The sequence below is a fragment of the Nothoprocta perdicaria genome, unplaced genomic scaffold (genome assembly GCF_003342845.1).
Source record: "Nothoprocta perdicaria isolate Ctin4 unplaced genomic scaffold, notPer1 scaffold_214, whole genome shotgun sequence".
NCBI lineage: Eukaryota > Metazoa > Chordata > Aves > Tinamiformes > Tinamidae > Nothoprocta > Nothoprocta perdicaria.
Genome location: NW_020455360.1, coordinates 1,078,724 through 1,099,796, shown reverse-complemented (window position 1 = coordinate 1,099,796; position 21,073 = coordinate 1,078,724). Strand labels below are relative to the sequence as shown.

At 41.1% G+C, this 21,073-nt stretch overlaps 1 protein-coding gene across 2 annotated transcripts in view; it reads right to left on the bottom strand.

The window, feature by feature from the left end:
* HMG20A (high mobility group 20A) overlaps positions 1-20,764 on the bottom strand; it is a 34,688-nt gene extending 13,924 nt beyond the window's left edge. For both annotated transcript variants that reach the window (XM_026038634.1, XM_026038635.1), the window contains exons 1-4: positions 20,741-20,764; positions 19,062-19,155; positions 2,492-2,584; positions 255-402 (exon numbers count right to left, since the gene is read on the bottom strand). In XM_026038634.1, the coding sequence (XP_025894419.1) occupies positions 255-402; positions 2,492-2,580 (237 nt within the window). In that variant the 5' untranslated portion in view covers positions 2,581-2,584; positions 19,062-19,155; positions 20,741-20,764. The remainder of the gene's footprint in view (positions 1-254; positions 403-2,491; positions 2,585-19,061; positions 19,156-20,740) is intronic.
* Between the last annotated feature and the right edge of the window lie 309 nt (positions 20,765-21,073).

The following is a 21,073-nucleotide window of genomic DNA, read 5'->3' as shown; positions in this document are numbered from 1 at the left end:
TCATGGGACTCTGCTGGCTAAGCCAGGGAGATGCACGTTTCTCTGTGCAGTCCAGCTTCTAGCCTTCCTTAGCTATCTGTGCATGGTTGTGCATCACACAAGACGACTACAGGATCAAAAGATGAAAATGGCAAATGGATGAATATTTGTGATCCTACAAAAAAGAGATTTAAGCAAAAGGAGCTATAGTGACAAAACTTTACACTCCAACTCCAYTGAGAAGTCACTRTTTTAATAATATTATTTCACCTTACCTCCTCCTCAGGCTTTGGTTCTGTGTTTTCAGCAGTATTAGAGGACTCATTTTGCAGTTGCTGAGCTTGTGACAAATCCTCCACCAAATCTGCGTTATTCACAGACTGTGAAGTTCCACCACTGAATGAACTCTCAGAATGAGCTAATCTGAAAAAGCATATGATAGTGAGAAAAATTAAATCATATTGCTAAATCACTTCCTCTTGTCTTCTAAAAGATGCAAAAATATTGCAAATATATTCAGTTCTAACACAAGCAAGAAAAAAGCATTTGAAAAATGTCACTTTTGAAGAACCGATCATTCCATCTACGCAAGTGCTGTAAGCACTTACCATAGTTGCCAGGGACTTGCAGACACCATTTGAGTTTTAAAATGATATCTTGTCTAATTTTTAATGAGGTCTTTGATTAAAGACCTCAAATAAACAACTGAATCAGTCATCAAAAGCAGGAATCCACACTTCCTCAAAAATACAAAAAAAATTATGTGAAACATGCTTTCTTCAACTAATATATATCTTTTGGACACATTTAATACATTTCTCCAGAAACACTGAAGGACTGTGGTTGTGTATGATTTTGAATGGAACTTCATTGSAGATGAACTCCCGTTGATCTACAAGGGTATTTAAAGCACAAACATGACTAGGTCCCTGCAGGCTCCTAACTGGTCACTATTTAATTCTGCTCCAAGGTCTATATCAATCCACCACTCTATAAACGGGCCCAGCGATACGCAGACACAAAGCCAAATGTGCACATAGATTCAGGCACATATCTGGAGGTACAAACAGATGAGCACATATTTCGGGACAATCTCCTAGTCATTCTAACCACTGTGCTCCACGGCCAAATTCCTGACAGAGTTTAGGACTCTAGTTACAGATTCTAATCCCTTAAACCAGCTGAAGGTTGCCTGGCTCTAGGCAGTTACATTCATGAAAATTACCACAACATATGCTTCARATCTACTGTGTCTGATCATTCATAGAGCGGCTTACATATAAGACAAGCATCTTAAATATTCAAAATAACTGCTCCTGATAACAATGGAGTCTACAGTTATGGAAAAGTGAGGTATAGCCACAGAATTGTTAGTTAAATGCCTACAGAAGACTTTGTCTTTAAATAGGGAAAACAGTAGCTTCATTACTCAGTACAGTCACCAGYTGGGGCATAATTATTGGTTAAGATACAAAGGCTGGAGAGTTCTGGGCCTGACTTGCAGATATCAGATTGAGTTCACACCACCTGCAATCAGAAAGAGAAGAAGGGAATACAGCAGGCAGCCTGCCATTAAAAGTTAATTAAATCTGATGTATCAGAAAGAACATGCAACAATGTAGTTTGATTTTCTCAGAATCATTATTAAGATCTGAAGAGTATTTTAAGCTTTCCTGTGTGACAGGTAATAGAGTAACCCTTCAACAGGAAAGCTTTCTAAACTCCATACATATATGGGAAAACTTCAATGCAACATAGCCATTGCAGTGAAAAYGGATGAAAGCTCATCCATCCAACGCATCAATTCCACTTAAGGCTAATTCAAATGTGTACATTACCTCCTTTTGGCACCAGAAAAGACTCGAGTCCCATATATGCAGAGCCAAATTTAGACCAGTTTAAAGTATCTCTGCGTTTATTTCTAAAGGGTTCTACCTGTCCACAAAGTCTGAATTTTTTAGCCTGGATGAAAGAAAAATGTCAAGTACCAACATACAGAAAGAAGCCCATATCCTCCTAAAAGACTAGGTTCATTAGCCTTTATGGCTTTAAGAGGCCACTGTTTTACACTCTAAAAAGTTACCTAAAAAATGAACAGCATTAGTTTCTCAGCAGTTTTTGGAGATCACTGATGAACAGTGTATCATTAATAGAATGGTCTACTCAGCAGGGACCACTWTAGTCAAGTGATATTATCCTCCTTCTCTGCCCATATTACGCTAAATCTCTCTAAAAGACTGAAATTCTATGGAAACAATCCTTTAAAGTTAACAAATGTAAAAAAGTTTGGTAGTTTTTAAATCAGCTCAGAAGCAGCCATGTTCCCCTTCATGCAAGGTTCTAGGTTGTTATCAATGCCAGGGCAATGTTTCTGTGGTTTTCCTTCCTCTGAGGAGTTTCTTTAGCATAACTTTCTTCCCACTCAGTTTCCCTGACAAATCTAGAGACGGGGTCTATCGGCCAAAGTCTTTTTTTTTTTTTTTATTAAAGAAAAAGGGGGGTATTTGCTTACCCAGTTACAGTAATTTCACTACCTTCCTTAGATCCATCTTCATCTGCAAAAAGCGGAGGAAGGCTGGGGCCAGTCACCAAGTTCTCCATGCCTCTAATGAAAAAAAAGTGTGGGGGGAAAGAAATTAACTCATTGCTTCCTGTAAGCAGAACATCCCTTTACACATCAGGTTCAGGACCAAGCCTACAAGCAGCTCTCCTTAAGGTCAGAGAAGGAGGTGGTCATAAATGATGCTTCAGCCAGAGTTTATCCTCGGGCCCAGGGCCAGTAACACGCTGTAGCAGCTCAGCTCCTCCCTGCAGACAAGTTTACACTGATCAAATAATCAGTACATCACTACACAGATCCCACTCTTCCAATCTACCCGGTTGTCAGCCTAGAAACGTTCATTTTCACTCCACATCAGTTCCTACACTGGCCTAGGAAAAACCTGCAGCTCCCCTGAATCTTCATTTCAAGGCTGCGTTTGCTAATTGCTTGTCCATATTTTCACAATGTAGCTGTACATGTAGTCTTGTAGTTACTCCTAAGTAAGACGAGGCGGCATTAGTCGCTGGATTATTTTTCATTTACAGACTCCCATTTAAAAAATGCCTCAAATAAGTTATTGCTTATTTCTGTATAATGCAACTTCTCATTCAAAATAAACTAATCCCAAGTTGGAATCCATTTCTTTCATATTCCTATTGCTTTTCATGAATATTTGATATGTGAGGTAAGAAAACCAAGAATAATGGAATTAATTCATCCCTTTTCTTACTTAAAAGACATCATCATGTCCCCCCTCATAATTTCAAAGTTTTTTTTTTTCCCATGGGCAAAAGTAATGATGCTTCCTTATGTCTTATCTCTTGCTTGAGTCGCACAGAATCCCAGAATGGCTGAGGTTGGAAGGGATCTCTAGAGATCACCCAGTCCAACCCCCCTGCTCCAGCAGGGACACCCAGAGCACGGGGCACCTGCTCGCCGGGCACCCGCTCACATCCAGGCGGGTTTGGAAGATTTCCAGAGAAGGAAACTCTGCAGCCTCCCTGGGCAGCCTGTGCCAGGGCTGTGTCACCTTCACAGGAAAGAAGTTCTTCCTCACATGGAGATGGAACTTCTTGTGTTACAACTTGCACCCACTGCCCCTTGTCCTGTCACTGGTGACCACCAGGAAGCGTTTGACCCCTTCCTCCCTACATTCTCCCCTCAGCTACTTACAGATATTGATCAGGTCTCCTCTCAGTCTTCTCTTCTCTAGGCTAAACAGGTCCAGYTCGCTTAGTCTTTCCTCCTAAGYGTCCGTATCACAACACCTAAGTGTCCCTATCACATCAAAAACCATCACCTTCCCCTCTCTTTATTTTTTAACAAAGAGAGCACACTAGAAGAGCAGGATGTACTGGCCTGGGTACCAAAGTGGCAAGGCTCAAGGTAAAGCAGAACATTTAACTGCTAAGAATTCTACTTCCTTGAGCTTTTACCAAATCTGACACCCCGTTCTGATCCTGTGAGCTCTGCTCTACTCRGTTCATGACTCACTTTGAAAGCACAGGAGTATTTACTCCCTTTGGTAACGTATCATCTCTGCACCTTCACAAGTTATTACAGATGTTAGAGGCCTCACTAGATGATAAAAGAATCACTCTGGTAAGTCTCCAATTTGTTCAGCTAAGCAAACATTCAGGTAAGGTTCACATGAGCACATCAATTGGAGGTTTAACTCAACACAGGCATTGAGTCAATCTAATTCCCACCAGAGACACAGAATAAATGTAAGTTTCCAAACAAGAAATCTTTCTTGTACATGAAGGAAAATGCAAGACAGGAGAGTAGTTACCTTCTTTCATTTTTTTTTTTCAGATGACATCCACCTTTTTCTCTTCTGCTTTTCCAACTGTTCAAATCTTTAGATAGTCCTTAAGAATCCCATCAGTTTCATCCCTTATCTAGAAAATAATTCAGACTAAGCAGACTGTTTCTAGGTAGCACAAACTTTGACCTACGGTAGAGAAACATCCTTATTCCTGTAAAAGGAAGACTCAGCTAGGAACAAAGGAAAATGAATTCCTGCTCTAATATTATAAATTAAGTCTAGTTTTGCAGGCCCAGTACAAGAGAGATGTGGCAAAAACAAGCAAATGTTTGGCAAAGAGCTGCAATGTTGGACAGAGGCCTGGAGAACGCGACCTGCCAGGAGACGTCTGAATGAATGGCTGGACTGAGATGACCTCCAGATGTCCCTTGCAAGCTCCACTGATCTACGAACTGGAACCTCACATCATGCTTTTTTGCAAGTGCTAACAGCTCCTACAAAGAAAGGGAGGACACTGACTGAAAGTCCCCATACAGTGCAATGCTTTCAGGGAAAGTGCTGACATCCACTCGTGGAATAATGAGAATTTTAATTATTAATGAAGGGAGAACAAACAGCACTTTTCCACATCCAGCTGAACAACAAAGCTAAAAAAATCCAGCTAAATCAAAAGTTGGGCTTTAACTACAATAAAAATCTGAAAATTCAGATATTTTCCAATGAGCTCTTTTCTGATGACTGAAAGCTGGTTAAGCACAATTACCAAGCMCAGAGCATACTTGATCACCATATAAAACTATTTAAGAGTAGTCAAGTTTTGCTTTGTTCTACAACCTCTGTAACCTCTTTTTAAAAACATCTAAGACAGTTAGACCAAAATGTCTCWTATATATTTTGAAATGCATTCACAAAGCCTTGAGGATATCTTAGAAAAAATTTTAAAACAGTTTTCTCTGTTACACAGACTTGTCCAGCAGCCTTCACAGGAGACAGGGGCCTCTTCACAACCTCATCCTGCTGAACTGGTGGCACTGAGCACTCCCACACACACTCTGTGCATCTGAACATACCATTACCAAGTGTTTCTGTCCCCCATGCCCACTGTGTTCTTCTCACCAGGTTCCTCATTTGCCTGTTCACACCTGGACCCAGGCAGCTGCAGTACAGTCCAAGCTGGCTTTCAAATTTGGGGAGGCAGCCGGACATCAACCTTAACAACACATAAACAGAACACAAACACAGGAAGCTGGGAGAACACACGCTTCATTCTTCTTTAATGCTTGTTTTATTTAACCCATATGCTTTAGYTACTAACTCTTTCAGCTGATACCACGCCAGGTCCTAAAGTTGTTTAACATGAGGGATTCCAAAGTTCCTACTCTATCCCAGCAAACAAGAAAAAGGAACTGCTACCAAAAGCTGAGAACTGATGGGAATCTACACCAGTTATTTCAGCTGCATTTCCTGTACTTAACAACAGCCCCCWGCTTTGCTCCCAAGCCACTGCACCTTGTTTAATCCCCACTGTGAAGCTGCRTGTTCCTTTCAGAAGTGGAAAAAACAAAAACCTAAAGAAATCCAAGACGGGGATTAATATTTAGTCATCTAATTAAAAGGCAAAGCTATAAATATATAATAAAGTATATTTAAATATGAAGTCAGCGTCTGAAACAGAGCCTGTAAATTAAATAAGTCACTGCCTGAGTTCYGATTACCTCATCGCCAATGCTGGTTTTAGAAACGTTTCTGCGGAGTGGGAGATTGCCCTCCCATACTTCCTGGGCCTGATGCCACTCATACTTCTTCCCCAGAACTAACAGCTCCAAAACTTACCATTTAGAGGGGAGCAGATAAAATCTGCTGCTGCGTCACAGAAGCTGCACAGTATTCCTTGCCTAAGCATCAGAACCGAAACACTTCATGCCTTACATAACTTAAGGCTCAGATGATTTGCTGGGAGAAAAAACACAGGAACATCATGTCCTCTGTCTGTCCACATTAAATCTAGTCAGAATATCAAACAAAACTAAAGTACGCTCCAAATCAACACCATAGTGGTTTGGGATTCCTCAGAAGTTTAGATTCTCTCTTGACAACAACACTGTCTCCCATCAAACTGGAGCTGACGTGCATTATCCAGCATCCTTGATTGCAGAACCAGATTTGACTTTTCCTACTGATAACTCATTAAACCAAAGTCTTTGTTCAGGAAAATTGCAAGCCACCTAATGAGATGAAGGTTTTTCTGTCAGACTGCAGAATATACAGGAGAACAGCCAGCTGCTTTTATTTTTACTTCTTGACAGTACAAAAAAACACACACCAAAAAACAGAACACAAGAGCCGAAAATAAAGACTTTCAGAAGACAAAAATTCCCACGTTATATTTCCAAGCAACTCCAGGAAAAGATGTAAAGCTTAGTTTTATGTTTAGTTTATTTGGATCTTTGTGGAAAACACTGACAAAGCTATTAATACGCAAGCCTCAGTAATAGCTGCCAAACAGCTGCAAAGAAGTATTTAAAAAAACAAGCCCTTAACTGTTCAGTTCTATATTCACTCCCTATTTGTAAAAATGCATTTGCTGAATCATACATGAGATCTCATAGGTACAAAATCCTGTTTTCTTGAGTTTATGCCCCTGTTCAGAGAATAAAGCTGTATGTGGCACTTCCCAAAGATAAAGGTAGAACCATTTATGTACTGACCTCTTCCCTTCAAATATATTAAATAAATCATGCATCACATAAGATTTTTCAGACTGCTTAAGAGAACAAAGTCTCAGGTTGGAGCTGATCACACAATTAGTCCTGCTACCCACCTCTAAAATCATTGGCTAAATCATTAACTGCTGGGTAGGTACCAAGAGGGAAGACTTTGCCATCCAGCCCTTGATAGCAGGAATTAAGCATCTGAAGACTGGGATATTTCATATTTTTTCTGAGCTAGCTTTCCTAATTAGGACCAGTGGCYACTCTAGGTATAACATATCCATCTCTGCAAAATTAATTTAAGCATCATTTCACAGGTCAAGAACATCTAAAACATTCAGATCAGAAAAGAACAAGTATTGAAACAGATCCTGAAAATTCTGACTCCAGGCAAGGGAAGCTCGGTGTGTTCCTGCCAGGAACAACCCAGGTTTGTGCAGTCTGTCCTTAAAAGGCCTCTTCTGAGCATCTCCAGTTACTCTAAGCAGTCTAGTTACCATTTCATGCTTTATTATTTGGAAGCTTCTCTAAAATAACCTAAGGCCCTTGTGTTTCATAGGACACCTCAGGTTCTCCGATAGCTACGTCTATGCTAAGAAGCGATAGAGATGGTCCCAAAATAACAAAACCAACAACTATATAATGGTCACAAACTACACCTTGAATACAGACATTTCTCTGAAATCACAGATTATAAATGATTAGAGTTACCAGGTACTGTTGCCTCCTCATTCAGTGAGGAAACAGCTGCTTTTATCCAAAATTGAAGTTCAGTTTCCTCTGAGTATTTATAACTCAATCATTTCAGTGTTTGTGCCAGGCAAGCATAAGTGTCATGAGCTATGCAGTTTATTTAAAAGGTAAATGAACAGAATCTAAACCTTCTTGTGGCATTGGCCCAGCTCTAACACGAGCATCACATAAGCGAAGTAAGGAACACTATCAGCTCATGCTTACAAACTGCTGTGATTGATTTAAAAAAGCTAGGGAGAGTAACTGGATGTCAGGGAATACAGATTCTGACCAAGTAGTGAAGTGCTAAGTTACATATTTGAAGATAATTTGATAGCCAATACAGCTACTGCTGAGGCTGGTAAGTTGTTTTGAAATTAATTTCATCACTCCTGCTACCTCTCAAGGCACCACTAATCATCTAAGTCGTCAGGAAAGCTATCGTATCCTCACAGTTCACTTGAACTTCTTGACTGGAAGCTCTAGCCACTGTCAGAGGAAGGCACACTGGAATTTCTCATGCACATTCCCAAGAAAATAAGTCATTACTGATCATTTTACAGAATGGGGTTGAATATTTTGCATGTGAGAATATACTGAGGAGACTGAATATATGCTTAAGGGAATGACTCACCACAGGCTTCATGACCCTATGTAAAAGCATCTATGCTGACCTCAAGAGCAATAAAGGCAGCATGGAACTGGATGTTTTAAGGCACTGATATGGCTATGGGGCAAAGGTTACAGGAAATGAAGTGTGGGAAGAGTAAATGACTCTTACACAAAACATGCAACTTATTCTGCCTGGTTTTAGAAACTACTCATCTTTAGAAAAATATGACATACCAGTTTCCATATGCTTTTTCATCTCATTTTTCTCTTGCTTGCTGTTGCCTTGCACTATTCCAACATAGAAAGAATTAACTGCAGCAGAAAAAAAAATGTAATATCTTTGAAAATAAATATATCTTTAAAACTTATATATCATTCTAGATAAAGTTAACTGTGCAAAATAACAGTTATATAAATGCTGACAAGCTGATCTGATATTTCTTTCCCTTTTAAAGGATCAACAAAACTAATGCTACCAAAATCTTTCTAATAACAAAAGCAGTRAAGAACTGGAATAGACAGCTTGGGGAGCTTAGTTTCTAATCTGTTCTTAAAGCTCTCCAACGATGGACAAACTTCGATCAGGGAATGACGACAGTACAAAGGAATATTGCATTAAATGCACCAAAACCTCTTCTTAGCCAGAACTCTTCTGCAACATATCCTTAATTTGGGGAAGATTTTGCATGCATCATTTGCATGGTAGGACACAAATTCTGTAGACCTCAGAAACAGAGTATGAAGGAAAAAAAATATTAAGAAATAAAGACAGGGAAGAAAAGGCATGAGGTTCAAGCAAAAATCAAGAAGTCAGAAGGCACCATGTGATGTATGAAAAAAGAGAAACAAAAAAACACATGACAACCACAAAGCATTAGTCTGTTAAAGTGCTCTCTTTTGGAACAGCAGACAGATGTTTTGGKCAATCCTAACAAGATTTGAATTCTTACACCATCAGGAAAATGTGTAAAAATAGTCATACAGGAAAAAATTACAGTCAAAATTTCAATACAAGTTAAATAAATTGGTTCTTAAACGTGTTTTTAAATGGGCACATATCATGATTCCTGTTTCACTAAAACCATGTCAGAATCCACACTAAAGGTACAAGCTTATATCGGTAGTGGGATGTAGACATGATAAAATAAAGCTTTACCCAGCCTCATCTTCCTCCACAGGAATGTCATAATGTCATGAATGGAAAAGAGGAAAATAAAATGGCAGGGATGCTGAAACGAGCTCACTGCTCTCCAGTTTTAAGCAAAACCTTGCAAGGTGTGTGAAGAGACAAGCAAAGAGCAAATTTCAGGAAGATCTGCGGCATACAAAACTAAAAATCCCTGTTTTGCTGCTGAAAAGGCACCAAAAAGAAAAAAGTTATGCTAAGWTGGTGCCTAAATACTGTAGGTCAAGAGTGCTCCAAACAGCTTGTAAACATCCCCAGTGCTYCATCTGATCCCCAAGGCCTTTCCCAGTAGCCTACAGAAACTGCTGAGGCTAGCTGCTAACTCCTTCCACCCACTATCTTTACGTTGCCATCTCTTCTTGCACGTATCCTGTAGTATCAYAGGCAAGAAGCCAGAGAACCCAAGAGGAAACAGTGACTAAGAGCAGAGCATCACTGCTAGAGCTTGAAGCCAAACAGCAAACAAGGTGAATCCGGGAGAGCAGCAGCTGAGACCTGGAGCTGCTCTCACATCAGCACCCCGTCCAACTTCCCTTTCGCCCAGCTGCTCGTCTCGCCTAGGAAAGGAGGGGCTGCAAGCAGGAAACAGGCACGAGCTCTGCAAGGAAGAGCTCACCTACCTAGGCAGTAAATTCAGCCCTGACAGAGGATGTGTCTCTGCAAATAGGCTGCAGAGTGAATGGACGGGAGGATGGAGCTCTTGCATGGAACCCAGCCAACATTTTGAGCAACTCTGTTTGAAAAGATTCCTAATTCATGTTTACTTTTAAGTGTTCTGAAAGATATTTGGCATTCAGACTTGAGCATTTACTGTATTTAGCAAACAGTAAAGATTTACACTGTTTTTACATTTCATTTTGATTATTTCATTTCTATATATATTTGCTAAGTAAATACGGTTCCTCTGGGCTGAAGCATAAATAGTATCCCAACATCCCTATATATGGGTAAAGAAASACAGATGGATTAAAGGGCATCATGTAGGAAACCCATAAGAGAGCTAAGAATACCACCAAACTTCAGAAACAGTCTAATGCTTTAAAGTGCTATTAATCTTAATCCTTTTACCATGGATCTCTCAAACTGGTTAACATACCACTTCACCTTGTATATATCCAACTATTAGTCATTACTCAGCTCCAGGCCTCTAGAAGCAGCTGTGACAATCTGGTTAGAATATACACTGCACTATTTGTATTGCAGCATTAAAGGAGAACTCAAGGGCGCACAATCCTTGACAAAAGGCCAGCAACACTCTAATTTATTCACACCAAGGAGTGAGAACATAGACRTTTGTATTTTCAGCAGGACTACAACCTATAATACAGGCTTCACCTCAATATAATCTAATAGTCCAGAGTTCACTGCCTTAATCACAAGAGGAGGCTACGGAAACCAGCAGAACAGAGCAAGCTTTGTTAATATTCTCTCTTCTTCAATACGTGGGGCTGGAACATTTCCCAGCAGAAGGGCAAGTATGGCACTGCAAACCTAGAAAACTTACTTTCCACAGTTACCTTTTACAGCCTGTTGGAAATATGTACCTGGATTACCAGAGGATCATTAATGACAGTTAATCCCACACTTTAGGCCAGAGATTTTCAGTTAGACAGCTATTACAGCCATTGGCACTCCCTTTCCTTTTAAAGAGCTGCTCTCAAGAGGATTTTGTAGCTATGTTTTATGCGCTCCTCCCTAATACCTCCCAGAACAAAGGCAAAAAAAGACATTGCATTTTAAGCATGATTTTAAAAGCAGATTCAACTTTTATTAAAAAAAGATATGATTTTATTAAAAAATCATATTTGAGCTTACAGACTTCCTGAGATACAACATTATGTCACGGTGACGGAAGCTCAGCTTTCCTGGATTTTAACAGCCCCTCAAAACAGCTTATTCCTACCCTGGAACTGTTTCCTGACCTCTAAAAAGGGTCATCTATGTATAACTGTGATAAAATATGCCCATGGCACACCAGTTACACACTGCAGGGTAAGGTCTCAGACAGAATTCTGCATGTTCAGTCTATACCTAAACTGATCTTTTTTTCTCCATTTCTTTCTTCTTCTCCCTCATGATAAAACATCCTCTCAAAAAAAAAAAAGAAATCTTTGAGGGAACCTTTACCTGGCTGCTGTTTTGCTGTTAAGTGGTACACAGAGAATGATTCTCCAGCAACAAGTAATAGCTCGCATAATAGGAAAGCTCATATAAAGTCTAAACTTCYAGATAAATGCAGCAGAGTAAAACTTCTCTGCGGTTCCCTAAAAGAATTAGAGGCAGATAATAGTGAAGACRTTTCCAACGACAGCACTGGAAGAATGAGCTTAGAGAACACTCAGCTCTCTCGATTCCTTGCTCACACCGGCTGCCTGAAAATCCTGTAACYTCCGAGAGGTCAACTCATTCTAAAACGCAGGCTACAGAGCTGTGGTTGCAGAGGCATTCATCAGAAAAACAAATCCATTTTTACAACTGGTATCTGATGCCCTACCGTCTCACCGCAGCTTCAAAAACTAGATCTCATCAGCCTCTCTGCCATGCAATTTTTGAGCTCCATCATCCTCCTCCCATACACCACCATCTCCTTATGTGCTTCAATAAGCCTCCCACACACACTTTGAATTTCTCATCAAAACTGCTTTTACAAATCATGGTTTGTCATTCTTGCAGCATTTAACACAATTCTTGCTACTTCTCTTGTGCATCCATCAAAGAGAAACCACATTATTTCACCGAGGCATCATACCTTTTCTCTTCCTTCTAATATCAATTGCCATTTTAATTCTCAACAATTTTTCACAATGTACTGTTTAGCTTCTTTGGGGTGATTACTTTGTGTTTCCATTGTCCTTTAAGTGCCAATTTATTTAGCAATAAAAATAAACAACAAATCATATTTGCTGCAGAATGACAGGTAGCCTGTCTGTCTTATCTGAAAAAACACTCAGTTGCCTTTTTTAATTACCTCCTGTTACATAAACAGGTTTGACAGAGTAAGACACTAATGAGCAAGTTAAAAACCTCTGTGAAAAAACTCATAGCTCTATTTTTGAGATTTCTAATGCACGTATGACACACACACTTCCTACAGCGTATGTGACAACTCACTTGAGTGAAATGTATTTGTGTATGACAGACCAGCACACCCTTTGCATGACAACCATAACTTCATATTGTACTTGCAAGGCCGCATTTGCACAATCCTTCCTCATCATCACCCTGGGYCTCCCACTGACCATTCCGCCACTGATCCACAGTCACACAAGTCATGGGGGAGGCAAGCAATAAACCTATAGATCAGTAAGTTCCTACATTTTCAAAAGCATTATTTAAATGTCTCCATAAAAAAGTCAATTATAGACTCTTCTGACAAATGTTACTGACCTCAGACTTGAGAATGAATAGCACAGCATGAATAGAGAGAATTGGCTCGTGCATATTTAATTTCCAACAGTCTGTAAGACCTGAGCTGAAGGCTAACGTTATATTTTATTGGATGTTTCTGGCATTTTCAAGGCATTTGTGATCTCCTCTGTATTCACACTCTTTCCTCATAATAAAATTTTAAACTGTGTGTGTGCGCTTATCTGCATACCAATATTTAACAATATTCTCCCAAATAACAGCATTGCATAAATCTAAACTTTGAAAAAGTACAAGAAAGTTTCTTGCAAATCGTTATTATCTTCACGCTTTGCAAACCCTTCAGATAGRGATCTTTTTCATACTTCTTTTGGGAGACATTTTCCTGCAAAGTCTTTGGGACAGAATGTAAATCTGTTTGTGATTAGCAATAGAAATCAAATTACTTTCATCTAAACTATCATTTAAAGATTCTTTCTATAGACAAAATGCARGTAAATCATCTATAACCGAGTTCAGATATCTTCACACTTTCAAATTATTTCCAATTCCTCTAAGTTTCAGAAAATAGCATCAGAAGAGGTTTATCAGAAGAGGYTTCTCCAATAACAAGGGTAGACACCCTTCTTATTAGCATGAACTTCGTATCTCTACTCATTGAAAACAATCCATGTRGAGTCTCACTGATTAAACATGCAGTTATTAATTCCACCGTTCCTGCATTCCAACCTAAACATAGTATCAAATCTAATCTTTGGTTAAAGACAAAGATCACAACCACTTTGGTTAGACTAATATAAATACTTGCAAGATTTTTCAAAAAAATTTCGTGGACTAGAGTTAAAATATTTATTTTTTATGTTTAGTTCTACTCTGCAAACCTAGGGAACTGGCATACACAGAGCAGAAGGGAACACTATGATCACTTAGCCCATCCAACAGGCATATTTTCCTGTGCCCATATATCTTTCTTGAAGGATAATATAGGACACAAACAGGACTTTAAATATACATAAGCGTTACCCAGTACTGCTTAAAGACTTGCAGTAATCACTGCAGTCAGCTGCCTCCCTTAGYAGTTTATGCACACTTCAAATTTACACATCAGAGCTGATCTGAATTCACACAACTTTACCTGATAGCAGTCTAATTTGGATTACACTTTTGAAAACTAGATACCCAACAACCTTTATCAATAAAATATGATCAAAGCACGATTTGATCAACTTATCCTTTTGAAGAGTTAAACAGATGTAGACCCTGGAATCAATTTAGGACCGAAAACATGCCTTTAATTGGTTTTGTGATTCTTCTTTGACCTTTTCCCCATGTGCCAACAACCCTTTCTGAATTCCAAAAGTAGCTGTAGCACTGCCAGCTGCAGAAGACACAKTACTACTTGCCTGCTGTTTTTACCCTTAAGGCTCCTATCTCCTAGAGCACTTGCTCAGAGCTGCACTAAACACATACCTTGAGCTGGATTACCTACTRTCATCTGCAAAGCTGCTTCAGATCACTGTTTCCAAGGTAGTCMTCCCTAACCTACAAGCATAAGCTTTCCTGTTGGGAGATGCACTACTTTAATAYGTGACCAAGAACTCCATACTGTTTGCTTAAGTTCAGTCTTCAAAGCAAGTARTAGGCTTTGAAGCCTAAAAGCACCAAAAAAGGGTTGGTCTCATCACCTCTCCCTCAAGCTTCTGCTTTCACTTTGCTTCGCATCCATCAGGAGCTCTCCATTCTCCCTTGCATCAGCATTGGCGTTTTTTGATCTTTTTCAAAATCCAATACAAACCACTGACACAACAAAACAGCAACATTTTTATTCTTCTGACAGTTAAAAACATCAGCTCATGCAAGGGGGCCCCTGAGTACCCTGGTGTGAAGCCACGGACAAATGAACAAAGAGGAAGCAAAATCTCCCCTGCTCCAGCATCCACAAACGGGGTCCATCCACAACGGGGAGCATCCACAAACAGATGCTCACAGCATCCATCCTCACAGGAGTGACCTGCTGCCATCCCATTCCAAGTAAGCCAGAAAGTTTCCAAGTGATGCATTTTGATCAAAGAGATCAAATTTCAGAAAGCAGCATGAACCTCGACTTGTGAGTTCATGTCTTATTTAAAAAGCCAGGAATCACAGACAAGAATCAACCAGAAGCTTTTTTTCCCCGCCTTCCTTTTTTCTATGCCGAGAGCCTGAAAACGACAACTCTTTGTGTTTTGATACTAAAGTGTTTATAGCATTAGTAAGCAACAATACCAACCCAACCTTGTCACACGGCCGTTTACACACCAGTTTCAACTGCTGAAGCAGCACCTGAAGCTGGCAAAAGCTGGAGCTGGGGGCATAGCTTGCAACCACGAAGCTGGGAAGGCCTCACTCCCTCCTCTTTCTCATCTGCCACCTCCAGAGCCTACTGGCTTCTTTACACAACTGCTCCAACTCCCTCCCTTTGGAAAAGGCAGCGAAGAGAGCAAGCTGTCTGTTTATGGGGACAACCTGAGCACATTTAACCACTGACTACTCCAATCGCATCCTGTTCAGACCAGTGTCCCTGAAGGCTGGGCAACAGTTTGTGTCTCAGCACGCTAAAGCAAGAGAATAGCTTTCAGCTGAACTATCAAATTAGTTTATGYCAAATTAGAGGCTGAAATGGTTCAATAAAGGGTCAAACAAGCACTGCAGTCAGCTCAAGGAAAAGGGATGCCGAGAGTTAGTGACTTCAATTTCTGYGAAATTACAGCATGAGTTTCAGCTCTTCTCTCTCATTGAGGTTCTATTGGTGTCACAAAGATGAATATTTGAAACAATTCCAATAACTGAGGGTCCCAAAAYAGTCAAGAATGGGAGGAAATACGATCACTAAAACAAAAAAGAAAGGGGGGGGAGGGTTGTGGAATTATCTTGTAAGCTGACTTGACATTTTCATTTTTTTTTCATTCCAATCTAAAGCTAAACATTTATATTCCTAATCAAAGCTGAGATTCTTTCCCATGACTCTGGGAGTAGAGTACTTGAATTCCATAAATTCCAATTAATTTGTTTTAATACAGGATAGTTATTACACTGGCTCTTTTCTTAGAAAAATTGCAGCAAATATGCTTTCTTATCTTAATTAAACAGAGCAGAAGAGTAGTTGAAGWTGCCACCATTCCCACACATTGAAATGGTGAGGATTTAGTCAAATATTGGTTATCTTAATTTCACTTTATCCATAGCATAAGTCATGTGTAGCACCAGCTAAAGGCATACGGCAGAAAGTACATCCCAAACCAGAAATCTACTCCAAAAAAATCAGTTGCCATTGACGATAACAGGAGATACATCAAGAAAAAAAATGGAACCTATATCATGTTTCCAAACAACTGCATTATGAACCAGACACATAACAGTRTCTTTTTGTCTGTAGCTATTATATGATTTTGCATTGGCAAAATTGAGACTCGGGGGAAACAAGCACCTTAGATCTAAAAGGTGCAAAAACCYCTGAAGTTTTCTTTTCTTCTCCCCCCCAATTTATCACTACTTCAGTATTCAGCTTTGAATCACAGACCTCCAATTCTTGTTTTATCATCTTCCTTTACTGACACAATTTAAAACATTCAGATCCAAAAAATAAAAGCTAGTGCAGAACTCTCGTTGAACAATACACCCTGCAGGACAGACAAGAGCATCCTAAAATGTCCTTAGAGTGCTGGACTACGGGAGAACTCAAAAATTTCCTCATCTGATTCAATAATCCTAAAAAAAAAAGGGAAATAATGAGAAATTTAAGCTACAAATGKTGTGATGACTGATAGCATCAGAAGGTACCAGCAGCTAAAATTCAAGGCTTGAGCCCCTTCAGCATTACCTCATCCAGGAGGAAGCACAGATTCAGCTATAACAGCAGCTGAAGTCCAAGCCATTTCTATAGATGACAAATATATTGAAGCAGCAGTTAAAGATATCAGATATCATCACATAATTAAAGATATGATCTTTAAAGATCTTTTCATATCTGAACACATCAGAAGAACAAAGCAGACTTTCCCCAGTAAAGCAGTAAACTGACAAGAAATCCTATACTYTGCACTACTTGGAGGGAGAAAAAGTATGGGAAAAGCAATCAGAAATTAAAGTCCCTCAGTCTTCAGTCTTTTAAATTCAATTAATAACCAACAACAGACACTTYCACCATATTCATTCTTTTGACTATGTACTTTACACATATTGCTGTCGTCAGTAACACAAAGTCACTTGGTATTTCAACTAGGGCAATTGTTCTTATTTTCTTATTACRGTAACTCTTCGAGCTATAAGCGAAGGGTCAGTTATCCCTGTTACTACTTATCTGTGCCACAATAGCCAAAAGACATATTCCAAGATCTCACATTGTTCACACTATTCCTTCAAGTAAAAAGTAAAGAAAGTAAATAGCGAAATAAGGATCAAGTTTTGTGTTGTTATTCACTGCCTGACACCAAAAAAAGATCCACTAGCCAAAATCAGCTCTTGCCTTTGTAACCCATGAAGAAAAGCAGAATCATTTGTTCCTAGGGTCAATGTCCTTAAACAGCCTCTTTGAGGACAACCTAATACAATTCCATTTAACATTTTCACTATTAAAAGAAATATCTAGGTGGTGCAGTTAGTACCATTCCTGAAAGACAAGCATTCTTCAGATTCACTCAGCATTTTAGAAGAACAAGGTCAAGGGAAAGGGAAGACTTCCCAATACACTTAGAAACACTCATTCACTCCACATTAATTAGTTTTGTTCCTTTGTATCATAGAATGAAAATTGCTCCCAGCTAAAAACAGTTATTCAAATCAAGCTCCACCTGTAATTCACCAAAAGCCCTAGTTATCAAACTGTTATTTAATGGCCTTTCAGAAACAGATCAGCACTTCCAGGCTTGTCCCTAGTTGCATATATAAGCTCAACTCCAGTTGCTTTAGGCTCATAATTCTATGCAGGAATTACACTACCAGACAGCATACCCTAAAAAGCAATAGTTGTGATACGAGTCACATCTGCCTCCCTGGAGCAACCACCTCACTGTTCATAGCACAAGCTAATTCTGTAGAGAGATAAGACGAGACCAACATTGCAGCTCTTCCCAATTAAGGCTAATCTACACTGCTAATATAAACTTGAGTTACTGCTTACACTGGATACAGTGAATTCCAACAGGCCTTGGCATTCCACATGAACAAGCTTGCTGGATTAACAAAAAAATAAATAAAAACCTCAAAAGAAACTGTTCTTACTAAATACAAACTTAGCRAACACTCAGCAGCACAGGGTAGTTAACCACCAATCTTTGTCTACTAACAGGAATTGAAATGTTAACGGTTCCCAGGAACATATGAAAGCATAAGCTAATAAAATAAGAGAGTAGTAAAAGTAAAGTAAAATGAGGGAACTGAAAAGCATGCTGAAAGCAACCAGTTTGGGGCAAGTCCTAAAGTCACTCAAATTACAGCTCRAAAGAACACTTCATTAGGACACGTGAACAACTGGCCCAAAATAAAACAGACCTCCTTTCCTCATCCACCTACATGCCTCCGAAAAACGCACAGGGGTTCCTTTGTGTTTCCCCACTCTCTCACTGATCCCCACCAGCGCAGGAGCCGTACTACTGCCAATCCTCCAAATCCAGCTTCTTCACCTACAAGGTGTTCAAGGAACACCTTGCGCAGCACCAGCTTCTCATGGCACATCCCACAACACGTGGTGCTTCACCAGACAACACAGCTCTGCGAGTCCTTCCCTTTCTCAGCCACAGCCCAGAGGGACTAGGATAGCAAGGAGAAGAACCCCAGGAATTCGGAAACTCAAGTAAGGCTGTTTCAGTTAAGCATGGCCTAGACTTGTCTGCAGCCTTTGAGTCAGGCACTAGTAAGCTTGAGAAAAATCTCAGAAACCTATGGAAAGCTGAGCTTSCTTTCACAGGTGCAAAGGTCTAACTTGCTTATGAGGCAAGCTTTGATTCCACAGTGGCCCTTTATTTCAATAATTTCTTTACATATGTACTTAAAAGAAGCTTCCAAATTTTCTTCCRAAGTTAAGCTGAGGATATTACTATACAATTGCCTTAACTTCTATGGTCTGACACCCAAAATGATTTTGTGCTCTTGGTACAAAGGAAACTACAGCTCATAGTCACTACTTACATCCAGAAGTCTAGTAGCACCAGGGAAATCAGCACCTCTTGTCTGATGGCTGCCCAGAGAACTGACACAGCCTGGGCTTATCAGGGAAAACGCCCTGCAAGAACAGAAAACAACACAAAACAGAAAGAAAATAAGAACCTTTCAGCTCTCCCTTGCTCTCCCAGTAAGGTACTAGAACTTGGGACAAAACAGAGTCACATCCTAACAGTCAGATGCACATAGAAGCATTGAGCCTTGTTCTCAGGCCCTTAAGAAATATTACTCTCCCCTAGCTACTCTCAGACATTAGCAAAGGGGACACTTGCCAGGCTACTGCCTAGAGGACCCATTAAGAGCAACAAAAGGAAACAAAATACTTGGTTCACACCTTACCTTAGTCTTCTTGGGGGGGGGGGGGGGGGGGGGGGGGGAAGAAGGAGAAGAAAAAAAAAGAGTAGCAGTATTTGTAAGCATCTAAGCCACCTGACCTCCACAGAAATGCAAAGTATTCAGGCTCTTTTGAGAAATGCACAATGTAGGTATATTAGAAAAACATAAAACAGCATTTCACTTCATAGCAGGTAGTAGCAGCTAATTTCTGTGGCACTACACATAGGACATAGATTAAAAAAAATCATGAAAACAAAGTCAGTCTTCAACAGCTGGTTGATAGCTTTGCAAAATTAAGAAAGAATCTTTCCAAATAACATTGGCAAACTTGCTAGTGCACAGTTCCCTCCAAACTCTGATGCCCTGCTCTGTCAGTGACTTCTTGCAAGGTTTTAGCCCAGCTTACTACATCTGCCTAAGTCACTTCCCACAGAAGGGAAAGGGATTTTCAAAGCTCTACCATATGAGTTCATCTTCCTATGGAGATATTAACCGTGAACCAAGGAAGAAGCTCCCTCTCCAGCAGCACCTGCAGTGATGGTACCTGCCTTCTGTTTGGTTAGAGTAGTCTTGAAACTCAAGTGCTTTAGAAAGCAAAAGCTCCTTTCCTCTGCCCTCATTTTTTTTTTCTCCCTACTGAGGGAACAAGAGCATCTGTTTGCTTGGAGGCCATTAAGTAGCACTGTATTACAGAAACCTGTCCTACTAACAAGCCCAGTTTCGCAGGTCTTTCCTTTCCCCTGGCTCYTCTCTAAGGGGCAACATCCTGGCCCAGCACTGCGAGGCCTCCCCCAGCTCCAGGGCACCGAGGGAGACCCGAGAGGCCAGGTTCACCCCACACTGCTGCTGCAGGGCAACCAAATAAATGGTGCATCACTGGACATATGGCTCCAGGGTGTCCAGGTGCCAGATTAACTTTTTTTTTTTTTTTTTTTTTGCTGCGGTTTTTCCCTCTTTCAGCCTCAGCAATAAGTTTAGGTTCCTCAGAAACAGGCTGAAAAAGAAAACCCCTAATGAAGGGTCAGGAGCCACCACAACCAGCCAGCGGCTGCAGAGGGAGAGGACTCAGATGTGACGAAACAACACAACAAGACTAAGGGGCCACCGAATACCATCCCGCTCGGCGGCTCGGGGGACAAGGCGCAGAGCCCCGGGGGCAGCAGGAGGCCTCTCGGAGGAGGCCCCGGCCCCTCGCAGCTCCCCCTCGCGCGGGCGGCTCCCGGGGCCCGGGGGTCGCGGCCGGGAGGGCCGGCACGCCGGGGAGGCCGGCGCGGCCCGCGGGGGCGCCGGGCTCTGCCCTCCCTACTGACCTGCCGCAGGACCGGCGCTCCCGGCGAGCCGCCCGCGCCGCCGCGCCGCCTCCTTCACGACACCGGCACTCCGGGATCCCTCCGCGCCGCCGCTCACAGCCCGCCCGCGCGCCCCTGCTTGGGGGAGGCGCGCGGGGAACGCAGCGCCGCCGCCTCCGCGGGAGCCGCCGCCTCCACTCGCGGGATGAGCCGGCGGCCGGGCGAAYGGAAGGAACGCGTGGCGGGACTACTTTATACCCGCGCGCGGAAGCGCACTCGTTCCCTTCCACTGCGCATGCGCGCTGTGTCCTCTCAGAGCTCCGGCCACGCGGCGGGCGCGGGGCGTGCTGGGAG